Genomic DNA, 25,029 nt, shown 5'->3' on the forward strand with positions numbered 1-25,029 from the left:
CTGGAGATTGTTTGTAGTTGTTGTAGGAGGTTGAACAGATGTGTTAAGGGGCTGACCAACCGGAATTAATGGCTGGCCGCCGACCGGCGAAGCCATCAGGCTGCTTCTCTCTCTAGATCGCCCAAATCGCCTATTTGTATTCAGTTGTATTCGAATGTATATTTCAGTTGTATTCACATGTATTCAGTAGCATTAATTTATATATTTTAGATGTATTAAAAAGTTATGCGTATTCTCTTGTATTCAGTTTTAATCAGTTGTATTTAACTATTTTATTCAGCAGAAGTTAGTTGTATTTTGTTGCATTCAAGAGTTTTATTCAGCTGTATTCAGTTGTATTTTGTTGTATTCAAGTGTTTTATTCAGATGAATTAAGTTGTATTTTGTTGTATTCAACTGTATACAGTTCTACTCAACTGTATTATTCATATGTATTTCTCTTTATTCAGCTATAATCTTTATTATGTATCTTTCAGATACAGATTAATGAGGGATCGTTTTAGTTCGTTGAGTTAAATTAGAAGAATATCATGTGATTTGATTTCCTTAGTTCATGGAGTTAAATTAGGAGAATATCATGTGATTTGATTTCCTTAGCTCGTGGAGTTAAATTAGGAGAATATCATGTGGTTTGATTTCCTTCCGTTTTTAACCAGTTTAACCTTCTGTATTTAACGTTAATGCCGCTTGAATACAGCTAAATACATGTCAAACTTAGCTGGAATTTCAGTTTTTACGCCTATTTTTTTGGTTGTATTAATGAATACAACAGCTTAAATATATAAAATACATTGTATAAAAACATAAAAGGTATTTATAACACGTAATATAGCAAAGAGTATCTATAAATGACTAATTAGACTTAAAAGATGGTGCTTTATGAAAAATTCCCTAGTATTTACCCTTTCTCAATCAGACAGATAGATTTTTCCCAAACTCGTAAATCTTTGGTACATACACTAGTCAAAAAAGGTCCCCGATTTTTTTCTTTTTCCTTTTCAAGACTCCGTTTTTCTTCTCCGATTCCCAAAATAATAATTCAAACTTATCCAAAACTCATCGAAATTTAACCAAACTTTATGGATATGCAAAAAATCTATCATACAAAATCATTAGAATAATTAAAATTTGAGTTCGAGTCCGTTTACCCAAAAGTCAAATTTGATCAACTCTTTCAACTTAAAAGCTTCTAAAATGTGAATCATTCTTCCAAATCAATCCCGAACCATTCGAAAACCGAAACCAACCATATAAGCAAATGATAATACATAATATGAAGTTACTCAAAACGAAGTTATTAGTTATTACAATCCCTTAGTCAAGGGTCTATCGGAAACAACCTCTCTACCTCCTCAGGTAGGGGTAAGGTCTGCGTACACATTACTCTCCCCAGACCCCACTTGTGAAATTATACTGGGTATGTTGTTGTTGTAATCCCCTCGTGTTTCGAGAATCAAACTAATTATATTTTAACTGTAATTTTTTGATATGTTTTATATTTTAAAATATTAATTATTACTTATAACATTTATATGTAATTTTTAAATATATAAATTTTATTTTGAAAAATTAAGGGATCGTTTGTTAGGTTGTATAAGGATAATATCGAATAAAATGTATTAGTAATGTATGAGTTAGCAATGCAAATATTAGTTATGACAAGATTATTTCTTATGCACCAAACTGTCCTTTTTTATACGTTCAAATGCATAATCAAAATAAAAAAATAAAAAATATCACATAAATTTTTCTCGTAACACCTCGCTTTCTCCTTAATCAGAAGTCTTGAGTTCGAGCCTTGGGTATGAAAAAATATTTGATAGAGAACGCTTTCCTCCGAATGAGGTGCTACACGGTGCAAATTAGAATATAATCGGTCTCCGATGCGATTACACAGAAACCAAAAAAAACTCCTTGCTTCCTAAAGTACCTTTTCGCTGACAAAAGTAATTCTCGATATACGCTCCAAAAGTTTCCCTTTTTACCTATTCCTCTTTCCTCCATTATTTGACATTCAAATCTTACAAAACCCTACAATTTCTCTCTGAAAATCTCCGTTTTTTGCTGCATTATATATAAAATTACAAAAATTGCGACTATTTGTTTGCCGATTTTGAAGTAAATTTTTGGTATGGATTATAATTTGAAGTATAAATCGGTAGATGAACCATTACCATCACAACAACAACAACCTCCTCTTTATAGACAGCAGCATCAGTCTTCAACTCTTACTTACTTCACTCAGCAAGCAATTCGTGGTCTGTTCCTTTTCTCTGCATTTTCTCTATTTTTTAATTTTTTTTCTGTTCAATGATCAGTTTTTATAGTAACGGGAAGGGAAATCTCGGTTTTATTTGTGTTTGCTGTTAGCTATATTTAGAGAGATTGTAGTTAATTAAGGATTCGGTTAAGTGTATTGCTTTATAAAAATAGCAGCCCGATGCACTAAGTGTCGGATCTTAGCTTGCATTGTACTAGAGGCTGTTTCGGTGCCTTGAACCTGTGACTTCAACTTTTACCGTAAGTATTGTTATATAAAAAGGCAGCCTGCTACGCTCGGGTCCGGGAACGGCCCCGAGCTGTTGGGTATGAAATCTTTACTTTGCATTCTACAAGAGGCTGTTTTTGTGGCTTGGACCTGTGACTTAGGGTCCATGGTTGCAACTTTTACCTTTAGTATTGTTGTATAGTTTAGTTACTCTAATAAAGTGCAAATAGTTTATTAAGTAAAGAGGGTGATTTTCAGGAAAGTTGGTGATATGTGCTGGATTCAGAAATCTTACATTGAAAGTGCTGTGTGAGGAATAAGTCTTAAGTGTTTCATTAAAGATTTAATTTAATTTTTGGAAAATTTTAATTTGGACAATTAATTAGTGGAAGGAAATGATCTGTTTTGAAAGGTTTCAACTTTTCTGGAAACAATAAAACCATCAAAGACTATTTTTTTTTGAACGTTCTTGACATTGTTCCATTTTCAAAGCAGTTGCGTTTGGATTATTGGTAAAATGCTTGTTGTATCCAAAGAAGAGCATTATTTGCTATCCCTAAAAGTCTGGAATCACTCGTTTCTGAAAGTGTTTTCACACCCCGAACGCCCTTTTTCCTTATTCCGTAATCATGTTTTCTTCTTTACTATTTCCTAATAAGTATGACTCTCCTAAAGTATTTGTCTTACCTTTGTGAAGTTCATTTAAGAGATATATCGACTTTGAATCGTCTAACGTCCTGGAATTTTCTGTCTGCATAAACCAAAACAGAATTGAAGCGGATGAAGTGTAGTTACTTGCTAGATATAAATTTCTAAGTTTGGCTTTTTCATTGCTCTCTGACTTCTATTGGCTGAATGCTCCTGCATTGTACAATTTATGTTTGTTTCATTGTTCATTGAGACTAAAATATTACTCTTTGTGATGTTTATCACAAGTTTCAGCTGGCTACATGGCGCCTCATTCTGGAAACGCACTTGATCATTTCCAACACCAATCCGCCAATTTGCATGAGGCAATGAGGAGAGAGATTGAGAATCCCACCATTATGCGTGAGGCAATTATGAGAGAAATTGAGAAGGAGCGTATTAGAGAGGAGATTATTGCAGAAGAGATGACTCGAAGGCGCATTTTGGAGTATGAAGTAAGAAGAGAGCTCTTGATGGAAAGACAACTAGCAAAGCTGAGTGGAGAAGGATTTCCTCCTTTTCCTTCACCTGTAATGAGTTTTTCACCGACGCTTCCATTCTTGAAGCAACAGAGTGATGCAAGGTGCATAGAGGAGAGAATCACAAGATCACTTGAGGGGAGGATGGGAAAGGAAATATCAGTCTCTGGACTGGGTGCAAGAAATGAGATCAGGAGACTCGATATAGTACCATTTGAGGAGCGGATTTCAGAGATTCCTTTTCAGCAACGAAGTGTGGAACCAAAGGTTTCTGCTTTGAAGCCTGTATCCCATAGTGCGGAGCGAATGATTTCTGAATTGCAGCCCTCTTTGGAGCCTAGCAAAGAGAAAGACAGGATCATCTTGCTGGTCAGTTTCTGTTCTTCTTGTTCATCCTGCATATGTTCGTATTTCATTTGCTTTCCTGAATTTGAGGGTATATGTGATTTTCTGATCTATTGCCTTGTGTTGTTGGATGTGTTTCTATTTGAGGGATTTTTAGTCTACCTGGAATCTAGTTTCAGCATTAATGCAGTATCTTTTCTTGTGCGGCTTGCAACTTGTGTGCCCTTTCACGTCAGAAGAAACATAATCTTGTACATGCATAAAACGTAAATTAAAGTGTTGATGGATTCAGATGCTATTTGAAATTAGTCGAAGATGTGAAAAAAGATGTCCCTACTGCACAGTTTTGATATCCCTTGTACGCTTATTATAATTGGTAATGTTTTCCTTAATCTTTTGTTTTTTTCTCCCTTGAGTGGCAGGAGTAGTTAGATAGCACTGTTTATTCTGTATACAATTCAAGATGCATTGCTCTTGATAAAAACAATTCAAGATACATTGCTAAATTCAGTCAATACATAAAATCCATCTTTATGCTTTAATACCGGTTTGTAACTAACATAACGGTTTGTAAATAACTTAAGGGTCTCTGAACCAATCCAATCCTGCCGATTGCAGTTAAGCTTAGGACTGTGTTCATATACTTATACATTATCTTTAAGTCCATTCTCTCATTGATTTTTGGTATCTCTCTCTCTCTCTGTGTGTGTGTCCTTAAATTTCCCTTTTCCTTGCATGCTTACTCCTTTATTCAGCAGTAGAGTCTTAATAGGGTCCTTGTTGTGCCTCAAACATGGCAATCTCTTCTAGCAAGAATGAGGATGTAGATCAACTCTATTCACCTGACAGTGGTATAAATGTACAATAGATGTCCTTGCTTATAACTGTAATGAATTTTCCTTGAATCTCTGTTGGCATTTGGCAGGAATAATATTTTTTTTAATCAAGTAACAAAAATTTCATTAATGAAGAGCCTACAACAACAACAACAACAACAACCCAGTATAATCCCACTTAGTGGGGTCTGGGGAGGGTAGTGTGTACACAGACCTTACCCCTACCCTATGGTAGAGAGACTGTTTCCAAATAGACCCCCGGCATCCTTCCCTCCAAGAACTTCCCACCTTGCTCTTGGGGAGACTCGAACTCACAACCTCTCGGTTGGAAGTGGGGGTTGCTTACCATCAGAACAACCCCTCTTGTCTCATTAATGAAGAGCCTAAATGCCCGTATACAAGAAGTATAAAAAAATAGAGAACCTCACAGCAAAATATGGTTCTTGACAAAAGACACCCAGACTTCTATGCTTAAAGGAATCTCGTGGGTGCACCAAAACATAATAAGGGAAAAGAGGATACTCCTCAAATGAACTAATCCTTTCTCTATCCCATCAAAAGCTCTCCTATTTCTATTTATGTCCCCAAAAGCATATCACCCACTCTAAACCCTCACAATGTGGCTGGAATAATCTAAATGACCTTGGTGAATCTTCAGGACCCCCAAACCCCACTTGTGGGATAACACTGAGTATGTTATTGTGAATCTTCAGGACAGATTGCGGTAACCTAGTTTTGTATTCTGTTTTAGGAGAAACTTTTGGTCTTTGCATCTATCATCTCAACTTAGAATTGCTAGTCCTTTTTTAATTTAGAGCTCAACTTTAAAGATTTTATAAAGCTAAGGTAGCATAAAGTTATTATTATTTTCCTAAAAGACTATGTAGTCTTCCACAAACTCTACCAAGGAGGAGTGCTGTGAGAATCCCGTTGATTCTCCTATTCTCTTATTTGGTTTCCCTTCTCGTCCTCTCAACAATGTGACGAATATGCCACGCTTCCACTTTAAGTCGAGTAACTGATCGCAACGGACTCAACCTAAGGAAGAGTGAGCGCTAATACTTCTACCCAATAGTGGTATCGGGGTCAATTTTCCACAGGGAGCTTCAATTTGGAGTTGAATGTTTGTATGGTCTAGGATTATGTTTTAGCTCCTAATTGATCTTCTAACATTTTCGGTTTTCTTTTGACTATCAACTACAATTTATCAACTACAAGTTTAAAGCTAAGTTAGGCTAAGATATTGATTCTAAGTTGTATGCAATATAGAAGAAAGGCACTAGGGTCGTGGCATGTACCTAGGTGGTCAACTAACGGGTAGAGATTCCTAATGCAAGAATGATAAATATGGGACTTATGCTATAACCGTTGCACTTTTGTACCCACTCTCACACCTCTTGGTAGAGAGAGTGATTTTGCCCAGTTGCCTCTCTCGAGACCAATTAAGTAGGCCAATTTGCCCAAGCAACTTATGATTCAAGTTGGGTAATTACTCTCTCGAGGTTTAACCCGTTAATTGGGACTACCATTCTCATGGGTCCATCCCAATTCCTTGTTGGAATTAATCTTGGGGTCATAGACTCTCTTTCTCAAGAAGAGTCAAAACTCACTAAGCTAGACTTAATGTTTGCAACCACCAAATCTTAATGAAAACATAAGGTTAATCCAAATAACAAATACCCAACATCATTCATGCACTAAACAATCACACCCATTAATTACCTACACTAGGGTTGAGCCACAACCCTAGCTAATAGGTTTAGCTAGCCATAATAGAAACAGAAATTGAAGAAATAGTAGATGAAATTGACATAATAATTAACTACAATGTTAATCTACTCAAATCCATGTTAATACTAGAAGAAATTGCCCAAAATAGGCTAAAACCATGAAGTCTCGAGTTCAACTACTATTTGATAAAAAACCAAAACTGAAAAACTGCACCTAAAAAGTAAAATGTTCTATTTATACTACACAGGAAAAATCGGACAAAAATACCCCTGAGGGTCTGGCGCGGACCGCGCACAAATGACGCGCGGCCGCGTAGGGGTTTGGGTCTTCATATCTTGCTTCTGACACTGGGGACGCGAACCGCACAAATGTGACGCGCGGCCGCGTAGGGTGTTTCCACGCGAACCGCACTGATTAGGTGTGCGGTCGCGTGGGCTTTTGTCTTGAATGACTGGGTCTCTGACACTCTTGGGCGCGGACCGCGTGGAAAGGAGCGCGGACCGCGCGTCTTGACTTAGAAATTGCATGGTTTCTGAACTATCCTGCCCGGCCGCGTGGCAAAACAGTGCGGACTGCGCAGGTTGACCTTGAAATAGCCCAGCCTCTGAACTCTCCTGTGCGGCCGCGTGACACATCAGTGCGGACCGCACAGGTCATTTTGTTCCCCACTTCAGTTGTCCTTTGATACTTGGTAGATTTCACTCCTTTTTGAGCCGATCTTTGGTATTTGTCATCTTGTCGCTCAAACCTGCAATCAAGCGCAACTTGTAAGCATTTTGGGACTAATTTATGGCAGTTAATGCACAAAGCTTAGGTAAGAATGGGTATAAAACATGTAGAAATCACAGTTATCAGTAACAACAACTCTCAAAGTCAGAAATGTGTCGGTTAGGTTATGGTGAGGATAGACCTAAGAGGATTAAAGAGATGAACCTTAGGTTGACATGGCAACGATTCACAAACTCAAAGGGATAAGTGAAATGATTTTTTTTCTTTTGTAAAGTAATTATCTCACTTAGGTTCTGTTAATATCAAATAAGAAAATATAGTGATAAAAATGACGAAAGAAACTTACAGTGGAGCAATTTTGGAAGCAACCATGTAACTTGAGCAATAATTAATGTCATTAGATAGTTATGACTAGACAATCAATGTCATTATATTGGCTAGACATATAATAATGTTATTAGATAGTTCCTACATGCTATTGGCTTTCCAAGAAGAAAATAATTACACTTATTTTGCAATTTATTTGATAATGTTTTTTGGTTTAGAAATGATATTTTGTTGTATTTTTGTAAACAAAGATCAGCTTTTATCTTAACGTTATGGATTAGATAAGAAACAAAAACTCGTTGATTTTATGCAATTATATTAAATAAGAGTGAAAACTAAAGGAATAAACAATAAGCTTTGCTGAAAATGTTGAACTACTTTTTATATAGCTTTGTTTCTGAGGGACAATTTGGTCATTTAAGTTTTGTGTGTAGAAATTGTACAAATGTACAATATTATTAAAACTATTTTTATCTTAAGATGATATGTTTCACTGGTATACATAATTATATCAAATTTTCAGTCCGCTTTGATTCACGATACAAATAAGAAGCAATCAAAATCATTGTCTTGACTTTTTCTTCTTATTATTAACTGTTTCTTTAATACAACATACATGTCTATTTAAGACATTTAATGAAACAATTTTTGTTTAATATTTAGAATATAGTTCCCATATCATGCATGCTATCAGTTTTCTAAGTCAAAATCGTTTTGTTGGTAGATTTGGTCAATTTAAGTTTTTGGAAAAGTGATAGCTTGCACGATGGGAGAACTACCTTTTAAATATTTGATGAAAACTATTTCATTTAATATCTTAAATAGACATGTATTAACAAAATAGTTAATTACTAATAAGAATAGAAAACCAAGACAATGATGTTGATTACTTCTTATTTGTCTCGTAACTCTAAGCGCATTGAAAATTTGATATAATTAACGATATGACATTGTGAGAATAACTTGATCTGTAGTAGACAATTGATTGCCATGGATTTAATATTAGGAAAATGCGTTTTAAATCTTTAGTAAATAAGTGATTGACTAAGCTTTAGGTTTCTGTTAGCCGTTAGGACATGGCGCAATCAAGTTCTAGTAAAGGCTGGCAATTGCGAGCATTTGTTAATCATATTAATTTACAAGCATGAGAATTTTGTAGAAGTAGAGAACTTGTGAAATGAGATGGTCCACTTGGATTAAATGGATTTGGTGAGAGTAATTAAGTAGGCATGCAGGTGAAACCTTGGGAATCCATATTGGAGAGGCTTGATTAGGAGAAAATGTCTGCTAAATATGTTTCTAGTCTAAGGTTAAGGGCTAGGAGATGGTACATTTTATATTTATCATTGTCTATCGTTAAGGTTAGAGTGAAGAGATGCTGCATTAATTCATCTCAGTTGAATAAGTGATTAGTAAGGTTTAAGAGTTGGTCCATTTAATCCTTAGGACATAAGAGATTGTCTAGGATTTAGACTTAGGTTATGAGACAATGAATTTACCATCTAATCTCTCCGTCCCAATTTTTGTGGTGGTGTTTGAATTGGCATGGAGTTCAAGAAAGAAAGGACGACGGTTAAAATTTATGGTCTCAAACATGACATAGATATTTGTGGCTAAATCATCTCATTAATTGTAAAGTAGAAAATTTAAAGTAAAATTGTTCTAAATAAGGAATTATGACATTCTTTTAGGAATAAACTAAAAAGGAGAAAGTATGATACATAAATTGGGATAGAGGAGTATTAGATGAGTGATTGGCGAGGGTCATGGAAAAATGTGATCTCTAAACATATCTTTTAAGTAACTTTTTAGATTAATATAGGACTATTGAATGAGTTGGCTTAAAGATTAACACGTTGTAGCTAAGGCTGGCAACTGGGCTAGCCTGGGCCCGCGGGCTAAACGGACCAAATGGGCTGGGACTGTTTGGTCCGCAATTGGTGGACTCGTGGGCCGATTTTACCATTTAGGCCCATTTGGACCGGGCCTGTTTGGCCCGCCATGGGACCTGACCGACCAGACCAGTCCCATGGCGCGCCAAACGGGCCCAACAAATTATTTTTTTAAAAAAAGAGCCATTGGCTTTAAAAATAGTCATTTAACCCCCAACTAATTTTTAACCCCAAACTTTTTATTATTACACTTTTCCCCTATTTTCTACTATAAATACCTTTTATAGGTGTTTATCGGGCGGGCTGGGACTGACTGAACGAGAAAAACTCCAGCCCGTTCGGTTAGCGGGCGGGCTGGGATAACGAGCTGGGGGCAGGTTGGGAAATTTCGGGTTTTTTAGGGCCCGTTCGGGTGGGCCGGGCTACTTTTTTTTTTTTTTTTAAATTAAATTTTATTTTTCTTATTCAATGTTATTGATACGTAAATATTTGCAAACTTTTAAGGCCTAGTATTAAACTTTGAAGTTTAAAGTTTTAAATTTGAAATTTGTATTTTAAAATTATAAAATTGAAATTAGAAAGTAAATGGCTATAAAAAATTATTTAATAAGACCAATAGGCAAATTATTTATAAAATTGAACGAAAAAGAGTAAAATTAAATTTTCATGCATAATAAATTAATAATAAAAAATTCAAATTAATCTAACAAACTAAAACATTAAGCATAAATACGTCTAATAATTTTAAAATAACACAAATTGTCTCAAATCAACTTAAAATACGAATTTCTGGAGTACGCTCAAGACAACTCTTGATATGCCTCCTTAAAGAGCCTGTGCCACACTTTGGACGAAGATTTAAGACTAGACCACAGTTCTTGCACTTTAATTTCTGAGCTTCTTCATTTTCTTCTACCACCTCAAAGTGTTCCCAAACATATGAGCGCACTCTAAAAGTACGGGGCATGATTTAACTTGAAGTCTTGAATTGAGAATTTAAGAACAATAATATCAAGAGAGAATTGAGAGAGAATTAGAGTAGTAACTTGAAAGAGAGTGAATTGTGTGAAAAAATAAAAAAGAAGGGGGCTATTTATAGGTTTTAAAAGGTTAAAAATGTAATTTTTTTAATTATTAGGGGTGGGAGGGCTATATTTTTAATGGGGGAGGCCGAAATGGCCATTTCTGCAAAATCTGGTCGTTCCCCAACGGTCATTTCTCAATTTGACCGTTGGCAACGGTCCAAATAATTTTTTTTTTTAAAAATTCAGCAATAGTAAACGTGCTCATAACGGGTTGCAGCCCGTTAGCAACCCGCTAACGGGTCACGGGCTTAGCGGGTTTGGTGCACCGTTAACCAGAACATGAACGTCCACAACCCGCCCCTACCAACCCGTCCCAACCCGCCCAATAGTGAACAGTAGCGGGCTGAACCGGGTTGTAGCGGGCTGAAAACGGGTCAGCCCGGCCCGATTAACAGGTTTAATACTTTCTCATTCTTTCATTTTTCTTACGAAATCAATATCAATCTATCAAAATCTCTCTCTAATTTTTTTCAATACTTGCTACAATTGCTTACTTTATCAAAAAAAAAATAGTCAAAAAATTGTGAGTTTGCTACTATATTTTACTTTATTCAAAAAAATAGTCAAAAAATATTGAGGTTGTTAGAATTTGTGAAAAAATGTGAAGTTTGTGAATTGGAGTCTTCAAGTCTTCAACGATAATCAATTTTCAACGAGTTGTTCGTCAATTTGGTAACTCGTTCCAACTCTTAAGTTTAATATTATAGTTTTGTTTGTTTTATTTATTTGATATTAATAAGGCAAAATCTAAGATTGGCGAAACTAGTGGTACTACTGTTCCTCTTCCCCGGGCCCAGATCCAAACCACGTAGACATCGTACACCTGCTATTCTTGATACCAATAATAGTTTATTACAATTTACCGACACTGAATTTTGCCATAGTATTGCATCAGTGATTCTTAGACCATGAATTAATGAAAGCTCTCTACACTAATGATTAGATTACTATTAATGAAAACAATGATGATGAAATTATTTTTGATGAAATTCAACCGGACGATGATACACCCACTAGCCATTCTCATGATGTTGACCCAACTAGTGATAATATTGCTAATCCTAATGATGACCCAACTATACTCCCGTTACTACCCCTACTTTTTCTAGAGAGCCTACCAAGCGGACGAAAACATATGTTGTTTGGCCATTTTTTACTCAACTAGTTGAAAAAAGTAAGGCTAAGTGTAAAATTTGTGGTATAGAGTTAGCTTTTAAATATGCACCGACGCGGTCGGGGACGGGAGCTCTGTCTAGACACATAGCTAAACACCCTAATGATAACGCCAAATATCTTCGTATGAAAGCTCTGGCCGAGGGGAAAAGTGCACCTAGTCCTAGTCAGACTGACCCTAGCGGTACTGGTTCAAATCAATTTCAACTGGGAATTAACACTGTTACCGGTGGTATTTTATATTATGATCCAAGAAAAGATCGGGAAGAATTGACAAAATTGGTAACTGTTATGCGCTTACCCTATAGTTTTCCATCTGACCCTACGTTTGTGCATTACATTAGAAAAAATTAAAATCCTACTTATAAAGGTTTTCCTCGCACAACTGTAAAGAGCGATATTTATAAATATAAGCATAAATATGAATAATATTTGTGCTACTTATTTACTCATATAAATTGTCGTGTTGCTATTACAACTGATATTGGTAGAAGTAACAACGACTATGATTACCTTATTGTTACATGTCATTGGATTGATGAGGATTGGATAATGCAAAAGCACATAATTGCTTATAGAATAATTGTTTCACGGCATATAAGGCAGTTTATTGCTAGCACAGTTACTAATAATAAAAAGTTTTGGGTTAAAAATTAGTTGGAGGAGGTTAAAATGACTTTTTTGAAGAGCCAACGACTCTTCTTTTTTTTTTTAAAGCCAACTGCTCTTTTTTTTTAAAAAAATTCCGTTTGGCCCGGTCCAATGGCGGGCCAAACTGACCTGGTCCTAAATGGTAAAACCGCCAAACGGTCCCAGCCGCCTTAACAAAAACACATCTGCCTTGTTTTAGTCATGTTAGCTCTTTTACTTTACATCCTATGCTTTCTAGGAGTCAGTAGAAAATGTAAACTTCTTATACTTTACTTTTATTTTGTATAATATTGGCCTGAGATGATTTTAGATTGAGTTTGGTGAGGATTCTTATAACCGACCCCCAACTCATTTGAGATTGATGCATAATAGTAGTTGTTGTACTTTAAAATCATACTTCAAAATTTTGATTCAACTATTAAAGTCGTGTTCAAACTGTGATTTTAGACAATTACACAGGATTAACTATTTTAACCATCTGTCATTATTTATTATTAGTTTTGTGATGAAATTTGCTCTTCAAAATTGCAATTTGCTTACTGTTGGATTAATCATAAGAAATCTCATCTTGGGAATCATGATCTAAATTTTGAGTATTCTGATAAAAAGACTGTTATATAATATTTGACAATGGTTGGGTTGAAGGAAGAAAGCTAAAAACCTGAGAATGAATCTAACCTGAGAATGAGAATAAAGGTTGGAGGTCCCGAAGCTCCTGCGACTGCAAGGTAGCATAATACCACAGTATGGCCCTTCGACTATTATAAAGTACGCCAAACAAAGGGGGGTGGGAGGTGCTGGGTTGGAATTGATGCTTTGTTTTAGCGCAAAGCAGGGACTTGCACGGCATATCTGAAGAGTGATTCCTGGGCGAGTAAAGAACTCTATGATAAAGTTCCAGCAATTGGTTGGCGCATAGTGACACTAATAGAGAGTAGGAAAGTTCATTCTCAAACAAAAAACAAAAAAAAACAGAGAGTACGAAACTTATATCAGGCTTTGAAATTACACCCCTATTAAATAAAGCAAGACGTCAAACCTTTAAAAATAGAAAAGGATGACGGTGAAGATACAGGGAGGAGGGCTTCTGACAAATCGTTATGGGCTCTCCAGAAACTCCTCAATTTGGTAAATCCCTGGGCATCTCAACCAATGGGTACGGCCTTATCCCTGTCATCAGAAAAAGGAATGAGGCCTTATTCCTGCTTACCAGAATAAAAAGAAATTAGAAGGAGAGAAGGGCTAGCAAGGAGAACAAAATCCTATTTATTGCTAGGGAACCTGAATAGAGATGGAGGAATTCAGTGGACTTGAAGTGATCGGCATCTCCAATAAACTACGGCGAGAGGAATAAAGAGATATGAAAAGTGGAAGAGTAAAGAAAGATCAAGCAAATTATCTGCATGCAGCTGATATCCTACAGTAGAGAAGCTGAGTTGGGCTGTAGGATTTAGCTGTTCAGTTATCTTTGAGAGCCCATAATGTGAAGTTGAAGGAGAGGTAGTTGTGAGGAGGTAATGGCTGGCGATTGGGAGACCAATACATTACATTAACTGACAAGCCGGAGAAGTTCAAAAAAGAAGGGAAATCCGTGTGTTAACTGGATTAACTGGACCTGAGGAGAGAGTTTGACAAAAAGGCATAGGTGAATAACAATTGGAATCCACAAAGGGAAAAGGCAGGGGTTTGCGGTTTCTATCTCTCTTTGCATCTCTAGATAAAGCAGGGCGCATATTAGGTTAATAGTAGGTTGCATTATCTGGTAGTTTGATGTACTTTTCTTGTTGTGTACTGACACTGGCTTGGTGCCAAATTAGTAAAATTATTTTGAATCATAAAAAAAATGCAGAAGTTCTAACATTTACACTATACTAATATCCAATGTGTGTTTAAAATCTTGCATTAACTAACGTCACTTTGCATTTGGTATATTAGCCAGTGTTGCTCTCTTCAGTTATCTAGATTTTTATGAAAAATTGTGAATAGGCTTTCAGTTCAGTTCACCACTAATCAGGTTGTGAAAATTCAAGCAGTGCTTGTTCACGGACTTCTTTTGAGCATTTTGCTGCAGGGTAAGCCTAATACTAGTCTCTCTGGAGCAAAAAGGAAAGCTATCACGCCACTAGTGGAGGTTGCCAGTAAGCCTCCGTCATGCAGTGTTCCAAAGACAAATGGTAAAGAGGACTGGAGTTGTGCGCTTTGCCAAGTCAGTGCGACAAGTGAGCGTGGTCTGAATGATCACCTCCAAGGAAAGAAGCATAAGTCCAAGGAGGCTGCTTTAATATCACAGAGGAACGGGAAGAACTATAGTATCGGTCTTTTCCCCAAAAAAACAAAAGTTGACGACTATCTCAACGTAAAACCGAAAGTTGAATTCTTACCTGGTACTAAATCAGTGGAGGGAACATCTCTAGAGATTTCGGAGAAAGAAGGTACAAAGGACAACGTCACACCATCTTCGCAACACCATGCTGATCGCTTAGGAAAAGGTGCAAATGCGGCTCAGGAAAAGCAAAAGACTAAGCAGACTAAGAAGAAAAAGTTCAAATTCTGGTGTGCAACATGCAAAGTAGGGGCTTTGTCCGAGAAATCGATGGAGGCACACAGGACAGGGAAGAAGCATATGGCTCGGCTCCAGGAACTCAATGACCGCGGCATTGCTACTTCAACCGCTAAGGTTGAGAGCACTCAAACTGTTAATGAAACACCAAAAGATGTCGAAAAAACTGAAGTGACCGATGATGTGGGTGCAACTGTCAATAGAATTAACCCCGAAGAACAAGAAGCGGTCACCACAAGTGATAACTGAGTTAAGTCATGTTCAGTAATAACAACAACAAAAAAAAACCCAGTTTAATCCCAACAGGTGGGGTCTGGGGAAAACCCAGTTTAATCCAATAGGTGGGGTCTGGGGAGAGTAGTCTGTACGCAGACCCTTACCCCTACGTAATGCAGGAGTTAAGTCATGTTCAGTATTATCTAATTTATGTTAAGATGTAGAGGTTAGAAGAATCGTGAGGTGAACTGCGGCAGCTTGTCAACCAACTATGATTTGAACTCTTAACTAATCTTACATTGTTAAATATGTGAGTAGTCTCATTTGCCTTTGTTGGTTTAGCTATTTCATTGATTTTAAAAGTGACTCATATGCGTTTGAAATGGTGTTTGGTTGGAAAATATATTGGGAAACTGATACGGTATAGACACTCTCAAAATAATAGCCAGAAAATATATATTTTTTGTATACATAACATTTTATATGCTTTTTTGAATCCGAATTTAAATAGTTTTTGGTAAGGGTTAAAATGACATGACATTTAATTTTCTCTCCTTGAACAAAAGTTTGGCCCCAGTTTATTCATTAGTTATTTCCATTTATGGTTACATCACTCTTTTGGCGGTTAGGAAGTCCATTGAAAGAGGGTACCAAAGAAATAAAATTTCTTGGGTAATGTAATCTCATGGAAGATTGTTAGTTGGCTCGAAATGGCAAATATACGATTTGTTGTAAATATTGGGTGTAATATTTTTTTTAAAATATTGATTGCAATGTTTGTGAAACATCGGTATCACTGCAATGCAACTAATTAGATATTAACACATATTTTAGGAATGTTTTCTTTTATTGAATTCAGTCTATAAGCTTGTTTTCTTTAATTTCTTATTTTATTGTTTTACACTATAGTAATTAGTAAGTACTCATGGAATGATACTCTTAACTCACTATTTTATAACTTGTTGATCGTGTATCGTGTATACTTGCGTGTGTATTTGGCTCCAACAAGAACCAATTTAACAAACTTGAGCATGACATGAGCATGCAAATGAGAAAATACAAGCATTTATGAATGGGGAAAAAATAGGTCCAATATTTTAAAAATATATTATAAAATGGATAAACCAAACTATTTTTTTTAAAGTCTAATACTACTGGTCGATTAGATGCCCTATTTGATTGTCCTTTGCGTTTCTAAAAAGGTATGCAAAAACTTAATCTTGCATAATTAAGATGAAATTAATCTTGAGGTGCACGATTTTATAATTATATTTACTTAAGCACTAAAACAATTATTTATAAACCAAAGGCTTTTCAATTGTTTAAAGGTGAGTCATATATAAGGTTGATTCCCTACTCTTTAAGTCTTTATAGGTTTCTAATAGTTACTATATTTTTAGATATATCTAATGGCAAAATGATTTTGAGAATTTGAGAAATAGAAAAGAAAAATAAGTTACGTATTTATAATGTATTGGATACTCTTAATTGTGTTAGGTTTTTCGGGAAAAACATTGATAGTTTGATTTAATGCAGATAATATTTCACCATGTCAAGAGTATCTTAAAAATAGTTTAGCTCAACAACTGGTATTAGAGTCAATAGTTCGATTGGACAAATATGAAGATGGCAAAATGTGGTGCGGGGCCCGACTTAGCGTCTTTGCTCGTATATAGACCGATTTACGACCTTTACCAGTAGCTTTGAAAATGCATACACAACCTTTGGTCTCGGTAACCATAAATACTCGGATGATGTGGGCGGCAATAAATTAATCTCCAATTAGCCTATGAATAATGGTGGACCATAGGGCTGTGCATGGATCGGATCAGATCGGATTTCGTACATTTTGGATTCGGATTTCGGATTTCAGATTCTAGAAAATGCAATCCGAATCCGATCTGAATTATATCGGATCGAATCGGATTTTAAAGATTGGATCGGATCGGATTTCAGATATTATTATGCCTCAAGGTTGCAAACTAATATGTATATTTTCTTTGTAAAAGAGGCAAGATATTAAGAAAAATTCATGTTTATGCAATTATGAGAGTACTACGGTACCAATATAGCTAAATCTAGCAATTGTAAAGGTAATAACTTGAAAGAAGATGTAAAGGAAGTACTGACTATCCGAAATTAAAGTGTAGTATTTATATATTACCTAATAATTTCGGATCGGATCGGATTAAGATATACCAATCCAAATCCGATCCGAAATCCGAAATTTTAATAAACACAATCCGAAATCCGATCCAATCCGAAATCCAAAATTGAATGGATAGGTTCGGATTTCGGATATCCGATCCGAATGAACACCCCTGGTGGACCATGTGAAACTTAGTTGAGGCAAAAAATAAAATTAACCTCTCTGCACTATAAAAAGGAAATGAAAACAAGTACACAAAATAAGCTAAACCAGTTGCTTTATGTAAGCTTCCTCACATGTCACATTCCATCTCTCTCCTAACCATGTCTTTAATGCATCAATCAAAAAAGGCTATTAGATTAAGACCTTTCCTCTTCCTTTCTTTCCTTCTTTCTTACACACATGCACATAAAGCCAATTTATACACCTCAATCAAACAAGAAATCACAACCCCTTTTTGTAGTACAACAACAACCACAACAATAATCGAGTATAATTCCACTACTGGGGTCTGGGGAGGGTAGTGTGTACGCAGACCTTACTTTTTTGTAGTATATGTTGTTTATATATAGAATATATGGAAATGATTTATATTTTTCAACACTTTGCTGCTCTTTATTCATATTTAATATTTACAAAAGAAAAGTAATCGATTTGAAGGGGCCATTAATGAGCCAAATACGCTCTCAAAGTATGCGCGTGAGTACTGGCGAAGCCAGAATTTTTACCAACGGGTGTCAAAAAAAACACCAAAAAGTTTAGGAGAATGAACGTATAGTAAATATACGTAAAACAAAAAAATTATCTTGCAATACAATATAATTTTCCGGCGACAGGGTGTCGATTGACATCCCTTGATTGAATGTGGCTCCGTCGTGCGAGACTAAATATGCCCCATATGGAGCCATTTAAAATATGACGAATACATAATTACCTCCTAAAACTATGTCTCTTTTCTCAATAGACACTAAAACTTTACACAAGTCCTAATATCCCCTTCAACTAATTTCAAGTGGTTCAAAGGGGGTAATTATGTATTAACAATGGGTAAAACTCAATTTTACATAGTTCGAGGATATATTTGGACATTTTCCGTATAGAATATAATGGAAAAAGTTCGAAAGTTTTTAGAGCAAATAGTGGTCGAGGCAATATTTTTATTAAATTATTAAGATATAAATATATACAAAATAATAAATAAATTATATACGTACAATATAATTTTCCGGCAAAAAAGAGTTGCGCCCCTAGATACTTATGTGAGCTAATATGACCGACAACATTATTAAGGGGTATTATTATTTTTAGCATGCGATAAAAACTATTTATGTTTGGTAGTCGAAAAAGTATATAAATTTTGTATATAATTTATATATATACAAATATATATATACACACACAAAAAATATTTCGGCTATTATTTTAAAGCGGTTATTTTTCGGTTGTTGTGTTAAAGGAGGTAACCAAACTTTCAAGAAACCAGCAGCTTTTCTGCCTTAAATGGGTAGGCATATATAAAGTACCCTCTCCCCACTAACAACTAAAACTTACAGTTTTTTCTGTAAAACAATATTTTCAACCATTCTGTAGTGAAGTGTCTCTTTCTCTTTTGTCTCCCAATAATTTTATCTTTTCTCACTAAAGAATTAGAATATTTCATTTAAAAAACTCGAATTTAAAATCTCTAATTAAAAATAAAGTAATATTTCCGAACATATATTCTTACCACTTTTTTTCTGTTTTTATTTTCGTCTTTTTGAGCCGAGAGTTTATCGGAAACAACCTCTCTGTCCTGTCGGGGTAGGGTTAAAGTCTGCGTACACATTACCCTCCCCAGACCTCACTTTGTGGGATTTTACTGGGTAGTTGTTGTTGTTGTTGTATATTCTTACCACTTTGAGTTTGGTGGAGATGCAAATCTTGTTTTTTGATACTCGAAAAATACCCGAGGTTTATTTAACGTACGGTTCGAAACTCGATAAATAATTTGTGTGCTCTCTTCTCCATTAGAACTTTTGTTTGTTATATAGTTTGAATCCGTGAACTGCACCTACCTCATAAATTACGCGTTACGCTCTTAACACTAGAATAAAATCTAAATGCAAAATGCAACCTATAACTTATAATAAGGTTTTGTTAAAAATAGGCTTTGTTTATATCATCCTAGTCCCTATCTATAATTAGGTAAAATTACTAGCTTACCCCTACCCTGTAAATGGGGGGTGGGGGTGAGGTGTAGGGACCACAAAGAGGTAAGAACAGATATCTCCAGAGCCATGGATGCCCATAGCAGACTTAATGGTTGGTGATGAATATTTTAATTCATAAAAATAAAGAGGAAATCCTAATGACCAAATTACCATCAGCCTATTTAAATTACTATTTCATTTGTATGAATTTATGTAAAAATATTTGATTAGATAAGAAATTTTGAAATATATAAATTTATATAAAACATTTGACATATAACCCCAATATATACTTTTAGGAAATACCAAAATTATTTTAAATAAATAAATGATAATGAGAATTTGACATGTCTTTTATTATTTTTTTAAAAAATAAATTTTATATCAAGCCGAGTTTAATAAATCATATTATTAAGAGTAAAATAAAAAAATATTTTTTTTAAAAAATATCTTTTTTTAAAATATATTTAGCGGGAGTTTGGACGTAAGAATTGTAAAATTTTTTAAAAAAGTGAAAAAAATTAAGTGATAATGATATTTGAAAATTAGAGTTATGTTTGGACATAAATATAATTTTGGGTTGTTTTAGAAGTTTTACGAGTGATTTAAGAGAAAATTTTGAAAAATAACTTTATAGAATTTTTTAAATTTTTAAAAAATTTCAAAAGTTCATCTTCAAATAAAAATTAAAAATTTTATGATCAAATACTAATTTTAAAAAAAATTAAAAAAAAAAAGTGAAAAATTTCTTATGTCCATACGGGCTCTTAAGAGAAAGTATAACATAAAATGGGAGATGAGAGTACTAATAAAAAAACGAACATATCCTTTTTAAATGGGTGGGGACCACATGGCACACAACAAATATTAATGGCTGACAGAGTTAAGAAAAAAAGCTTCACAATCATGGTTTCCAATAGCAGACTGGTGATGAATCTTGAACCAAAGTCAAGAAAGATAAACTTCTTAAAAGGAGGGTAAAATAGTAAAAACACAATTGGCCACACCATGGGGAGTAGAGTAGTATAATAATAGAGTATTATCATTTTTAACCCGCGTCAGAAATTATTTATATTTGATAGCCGAAAAAATATACAAAACTTGTATAATTTATGTATAAAACATGAATATAATTTATGTATTATACATAAATTTATTTTATGTATAATTTATATATATATTTTTCTAGCTATTATTTTTAATAATAATAATAATAATAATAATGTATAAAAAAGCCCATCACTATCAGTAGAGGAAACACCAGCCTAAAAACAAGGTACACAACACCTTTGCCATACTAATCAGAAAAAAAAGAAGCATCTTTCTCTCTCTCTCCTCTTTTTCAGCAAAATCCATAGCCTCATTACTTTCTCTCTCTCAAAAGCAAAAAAATACACACAGACACACAGTGACACCCCCCCTACCCCTAATAAAAGTCCACCTCATAAGTCACAATTACCTTCTTTTTTCTTCTATTTTGTACATCTATATGACTGCTACAGCTACATATATGTGTATATCCTAATTCTCAGAAAGCCAAAGTAATGTAAGAAGAAGATTCAAGAAACATGAAATTCCACCCCCTCCCCCCTCCCCCCAACACCCCCCCAATAGACTCTCCACCATCAAACTCTCTCTAATGGCCCAGCTGGACCAAAATATATACATTCAAGAAAAACTCAAAAGAAATCAAGAATGGACATACACAACCAAACCCACTTCACATATACACATACTAAACCAAAAGTCATAATCAAAAACTCTCTCTAATGGCCCAGCTGGACCAAAATATATACATTCAAGAAAAACTCAAAAGAAATCAAGAATGGACATACACAACCAAACCCACTTCACATATACACATACTAAACCAAAAGTCATAATCAAACTCTCTCTAATGGCCCAGCTGGACCAAAATATATACATTCAAGAAAAACTCAAAAGAAATCAAGAATGGACATACACAACCAAACCCACTTCACATATACACATACTAAACCAAAAGTCATAATTTTTACCAGAAATACCCTTTCTGCTCCCCCTCAAAAAAATTTTATCCCCCCTCCCCCTCCCTCTTTCCATCTTCATCACTGTCTTAAAAGAACAACAACAAGAAACAATGTTTGTGTGTGTATTATGTTATGTACTACTATTATTATTACTGTTTTTTTTTCTTTTTTCTTTTTTCTTGTTTACCGGTTTATGTGGGTTTGTCCTGGTCAGAGTTTTTGCAAAGGCAAGAACTTTCTCACCACAATACACTCTCTCTATCTCTTCTCCACCCACCCCACCACCCCCATACCCCCGAATTGGTTCTGTCTTTTCTATTCTTTTCTCTATTACCCTTTGCCCTATTTGTTTCATTATTGTTCTTATCTTTCTCATTTCACACGCATCTTTTCTCTTCTTTTTCTCTCTTCTGTCGCCATACCCTTTTCTTGGTTTCTTCATTTACATCCAAAGATCGGTTCTTTTTTGTGTTTGGTGTTTTGAATTCTTTGTGATTTGATTAAATATGTCTAAGAAGATGAAAAGGGTTGCTTTAGATTCATCAAAATATGTTGTTTTTGAGGATGCTAAGGCTAGATTGAAGCATCAGACGTTGTTTCAGGACTTTCAAGAACTCCATAAGGTAATAAGTTTGGCCCTTTGTTTTGAAGATCTATGCTTTCTCTTTGATGTGTGTGTGTGTGTGTGTGTGTTTGGGGTTTTTTGTGTTGAGCAGTTGGTTGATTTGTCTCTATTGGAGTTTTTTGTTGTTAGATTCCTGTAGGTATCATTGTTGGTTTTGATCTGTTTCCTTTTGATGAATCTTGGGTTATTTTGTGTTGTCTGTATGTTCAATTATTTGGATGAAGTTAACCTTTTCCAGCTCTCAACTATTGGGGCTTTACCCTGTGTTTGATTTTTGTTCTTTTTGTTTTTTTTTTGTTTTGAGTTGAGCTGGCATAGGGGTAAGGTTACACACTACCCTCCCAGACCCCACTAGTGGTATTTCACTGGGTCGTTGTTGTTGTGAGTTGAGCTTAAATGGAGAAGTGAGGATTCATACCGCTGACCCCAACTTATTTGGGACTGAGGTCATAGTATTTGGGCGGATTTAAGGGGGTTGGAAAGGGGTTCACCCGAACTCCCTTTGCCAAAAAATTGCGCTGTATGTATAAGGTGCTTCCATATATTATATTTTGAATCCCCTCGTCACAATCCAAAAGCATAGCTTAGAAGTCAACGGGGTTCAAAACCTTTGTGAGGTTACTAGTTCAATTCCCATTGGCGATAGTCCCTTTTAATTTTTAACTTTTTCTTTTTTGAACCCTCTTAGCGAAATCTTGCCTCCTAGTAGTAGTAGTAGTTTGTTAGTTTTCCTTAGTTTTGTGAATTGAAGAACTTTTGTTTCCTTAACCTTGTGCCATTTTAGAGTTGAGAAAATTTTCAATTGCTTGCCCTTTCAGAATTTTAAAGCTTCCCTAACCTTGTACCATAGTTCAATTTTTATATGCTAGAACATTGATTAACTTTTGCTGAATCGAGCCGCATACGAAAGTCCATACTATTCTTCCACTTTTCATAGTACCAAGCCTTACTTATGTGTTATTGTTGTTGATTTTCATCTATTTTCTGGTACTTATGATGCTGCTATTATTTCTATGGTTTTTGTTGATGTGGATAGTACTGATATATTGTCTTGTTTCGTCTTCTTGAGCCGAGGGTCTATCGAAAAAAGCATCTCTACTCCCTTGGGGTAGGGGTAAGGTCTGCGTACTCTATCCTCCCTCGACACAAGAGTTTTTGTTGTTGAGTCGCATACAAAAGTGTGGTTGTAAATATTCAGTTAACTTGATAATTATTGTTTACAGGAAACTAGTGATATGAGGGACAAATTGGAGGATGCAAAAATGAGGAAACAAAGATTACTTGCTGAAATTCAGTAAGTATTCTTGTTGTTTTTCTTTTCTTTTCTTATTTGGATTTCATTTACATTATGTTAGTATAGGTTCTAATAAGAAGATTGCCTGAGGTCAACTTAGTTGCCGACTTTGACACTAAATCATTTTTGTTATTGGTCAATTATTATAATGTTTACGTATATTAATGGTTGAACACGCCAAGTTTAAATTATGGATCCTCCTCCGGCTGGTGCAACCGGTTTTCCAAAATATTTGCAGAGTTCTCCTTTTTTTTTATTCTGAATGCATTTCGCGCAAATTTGCAGTTACTTGCGTCGAAGGCACAAATACCTACTGCGAATGAAGTCGAGTCATCCGGAGGAGCAAGAACGAGCAGCCCTGCCAAACCCGGTGTTGTATTGTAAAAATGGGATGAAGGATCGACTTCCAAGCAAAAAAGAGGCAAGGCTATATAAACTGCCCCCTCTTCCTTTGCCAAAACAGAAAGGGAAGATGCATGTTGCAAAGGAAGCTGCTCCGCTGAAGACGCTTCCTGATATTTTCATGAGTCATAAGCAGACATTATGTATTGGAAAAGACGATGTTTTGCATAGCACGGTTTCAAGTTTGAACCATAAATCAAGAGTATACAGTGGAAAGGAAGTGCCATTCCGAAAAGCAGTTCCAGCATTTGATTTGAATCAAAACGACAGATCATTCACTGGGAATGGTTCTGTTTCGAGGAGCACCGCACCCATCTTTGATTTGAATCAAGAAACTCTTCATGGTGGGAAAGATGTCACATTGCCAAGTCGAGCTCCGGTGATTGATTTGAATGAAATCTCGGTAAATATCTGAACTAGAAACCTGAAGTACATTGTTATATGTTACTTCCTATATTCCATATTATGCGACTCTTTTTGTATTTTAGTCTGTTCCAAAAAATGCCACATTTCTATATTTGGATAAACTTTCACTTTGCACTAACCATTTTGTAAGAGAAATGTCAGTTTCAAACGTCTTTCTTTATTGCTTAAACTCCGTATTCGGTCAAACACATTTACATAAAATGAAACTGAGGGAATTTGTTGTACAATTTTGTGATTAACACGTTGTATCTTTGACTTCTAATTTGCAGATGGGGGAAGAGGAACCACAAGCAAATACCGAACCAATGATGTTTGAGGATCCAAAGAGAGGGTTAATCAGAAACCTAAACGATGATCAGCCTAGCGATTTGAAGTTATCGATATGCAGAAATTTGGGAGAAGGAACTTCTCGTGTTGAGAAGCGAAAGATATCGTGGCAAGACCCTGTTGCTTTGAGGGTTTGATCCATCGTTTACTGTTTCAGTTAAATAGTACTCCTAGTTAAAAACTTTTGATCTAGGGCAAGCACTATTACAGTTCTAGCTGCCCTATCCAAAGAGGTCGTGACTGGCCCTCGGGGATTTCTCCGTTGTCAAAAAAGAAAAAAGTTACTCCTAGAGTTTTTTTTTTCTCCAATATGATGTAGGTGTGTTTTTCTCCTTTTTGTATAAAGAAAACTCAGATATATATAGTGATAATGATATACATGCTATATTGATTGGCAGTGATGAAAATA

The 25,029-nt window shown here is 35.3% G+C and overlaps 2 protein-coding genes across 5 annotated transcripts; both read left to right on the plus strand.

The window, feature by feature from the left end:
* The first annotated feature begins 1,923 nt into the window (after positions 1-1,923).
* LOC107774076 (uncharacterized) lies at positions 1,924-15,530 on the plus strand. Of its 2 annotated transcripts, none has more exons than XM_075221412.1 (3): positions 1,924-2,258; positions 3,431-4,023; positions 14,495-15,530. In XM_075221412.1, the coding sequence occupies exons 1-3, from the start codon at positions 2,132-2,134 to the stop codon at positions 15,230-15,232; spliced, it is 1,458 nt and encodes a 485-aa protein (XP_075077513.1). In that variant the 5' UTR covers positions 1,924-2,131; the 3' UTR covers positions 15,233-15,530. The 2 variants fall into 2 exon arrangements, with proteins under 2 accessions (XP_075077513.1, XP_075077512.1); XM_075221411.1 differs by having other exon boundaries at positions 1,961-2,258; positions 3,425-4,023.
* Positions 15,531-20,831: 5,301 nt separating this feature from the next.
* Positions 20,832-25,017, plus strand: LOC107809538 (uncharacterized). 3 transcript variants are annotated; one of them, XM_016634190.2, is made up of 4 exons: positions 20,832-22,169; positions 23,395-23,465; positions 23,751-24,270; positions 24,563-25,017. In XM_016634190.2, exons 1-4 carry the CDS (start codon positions 22,053-22,055, stop codon positions 24,755-24,757), a joined length of 903 nt encoding a protein of 300 aa, XP_016489676.1. In that variant the 5' UTR covers positions 20,832-22,052; the 3' UTR covers positions 24,758-25,017. The 3 variants fall into 3 exon arrangements, with proteins under 3 accessions (XP_016489676.1, XP_075077514.1, XP_016489677.1); XM_075221413.1 differs by having other exon boundaries at positions 21,627-23,290; XM_016634191.2 differs by having other exon boundaries at positions 21,627-23,285.
* Positions 25,018-25,029: the final 12 nt, after the last annotated feature.

This window comes from Nicotiana tabacum, chromosome 9, assembly GCF_000715075.1.
Source record: "Nicotiana tabacum cultivar K326 chromosome 9, ASM71507v2, whole genome shotgun sequence".
NCBI lineage: Eukaryota > Viridiplantae > Streptophyta > Magnoliopsida > Solanales > Solanaceae > Nicotiana > Nicotiana tabacum.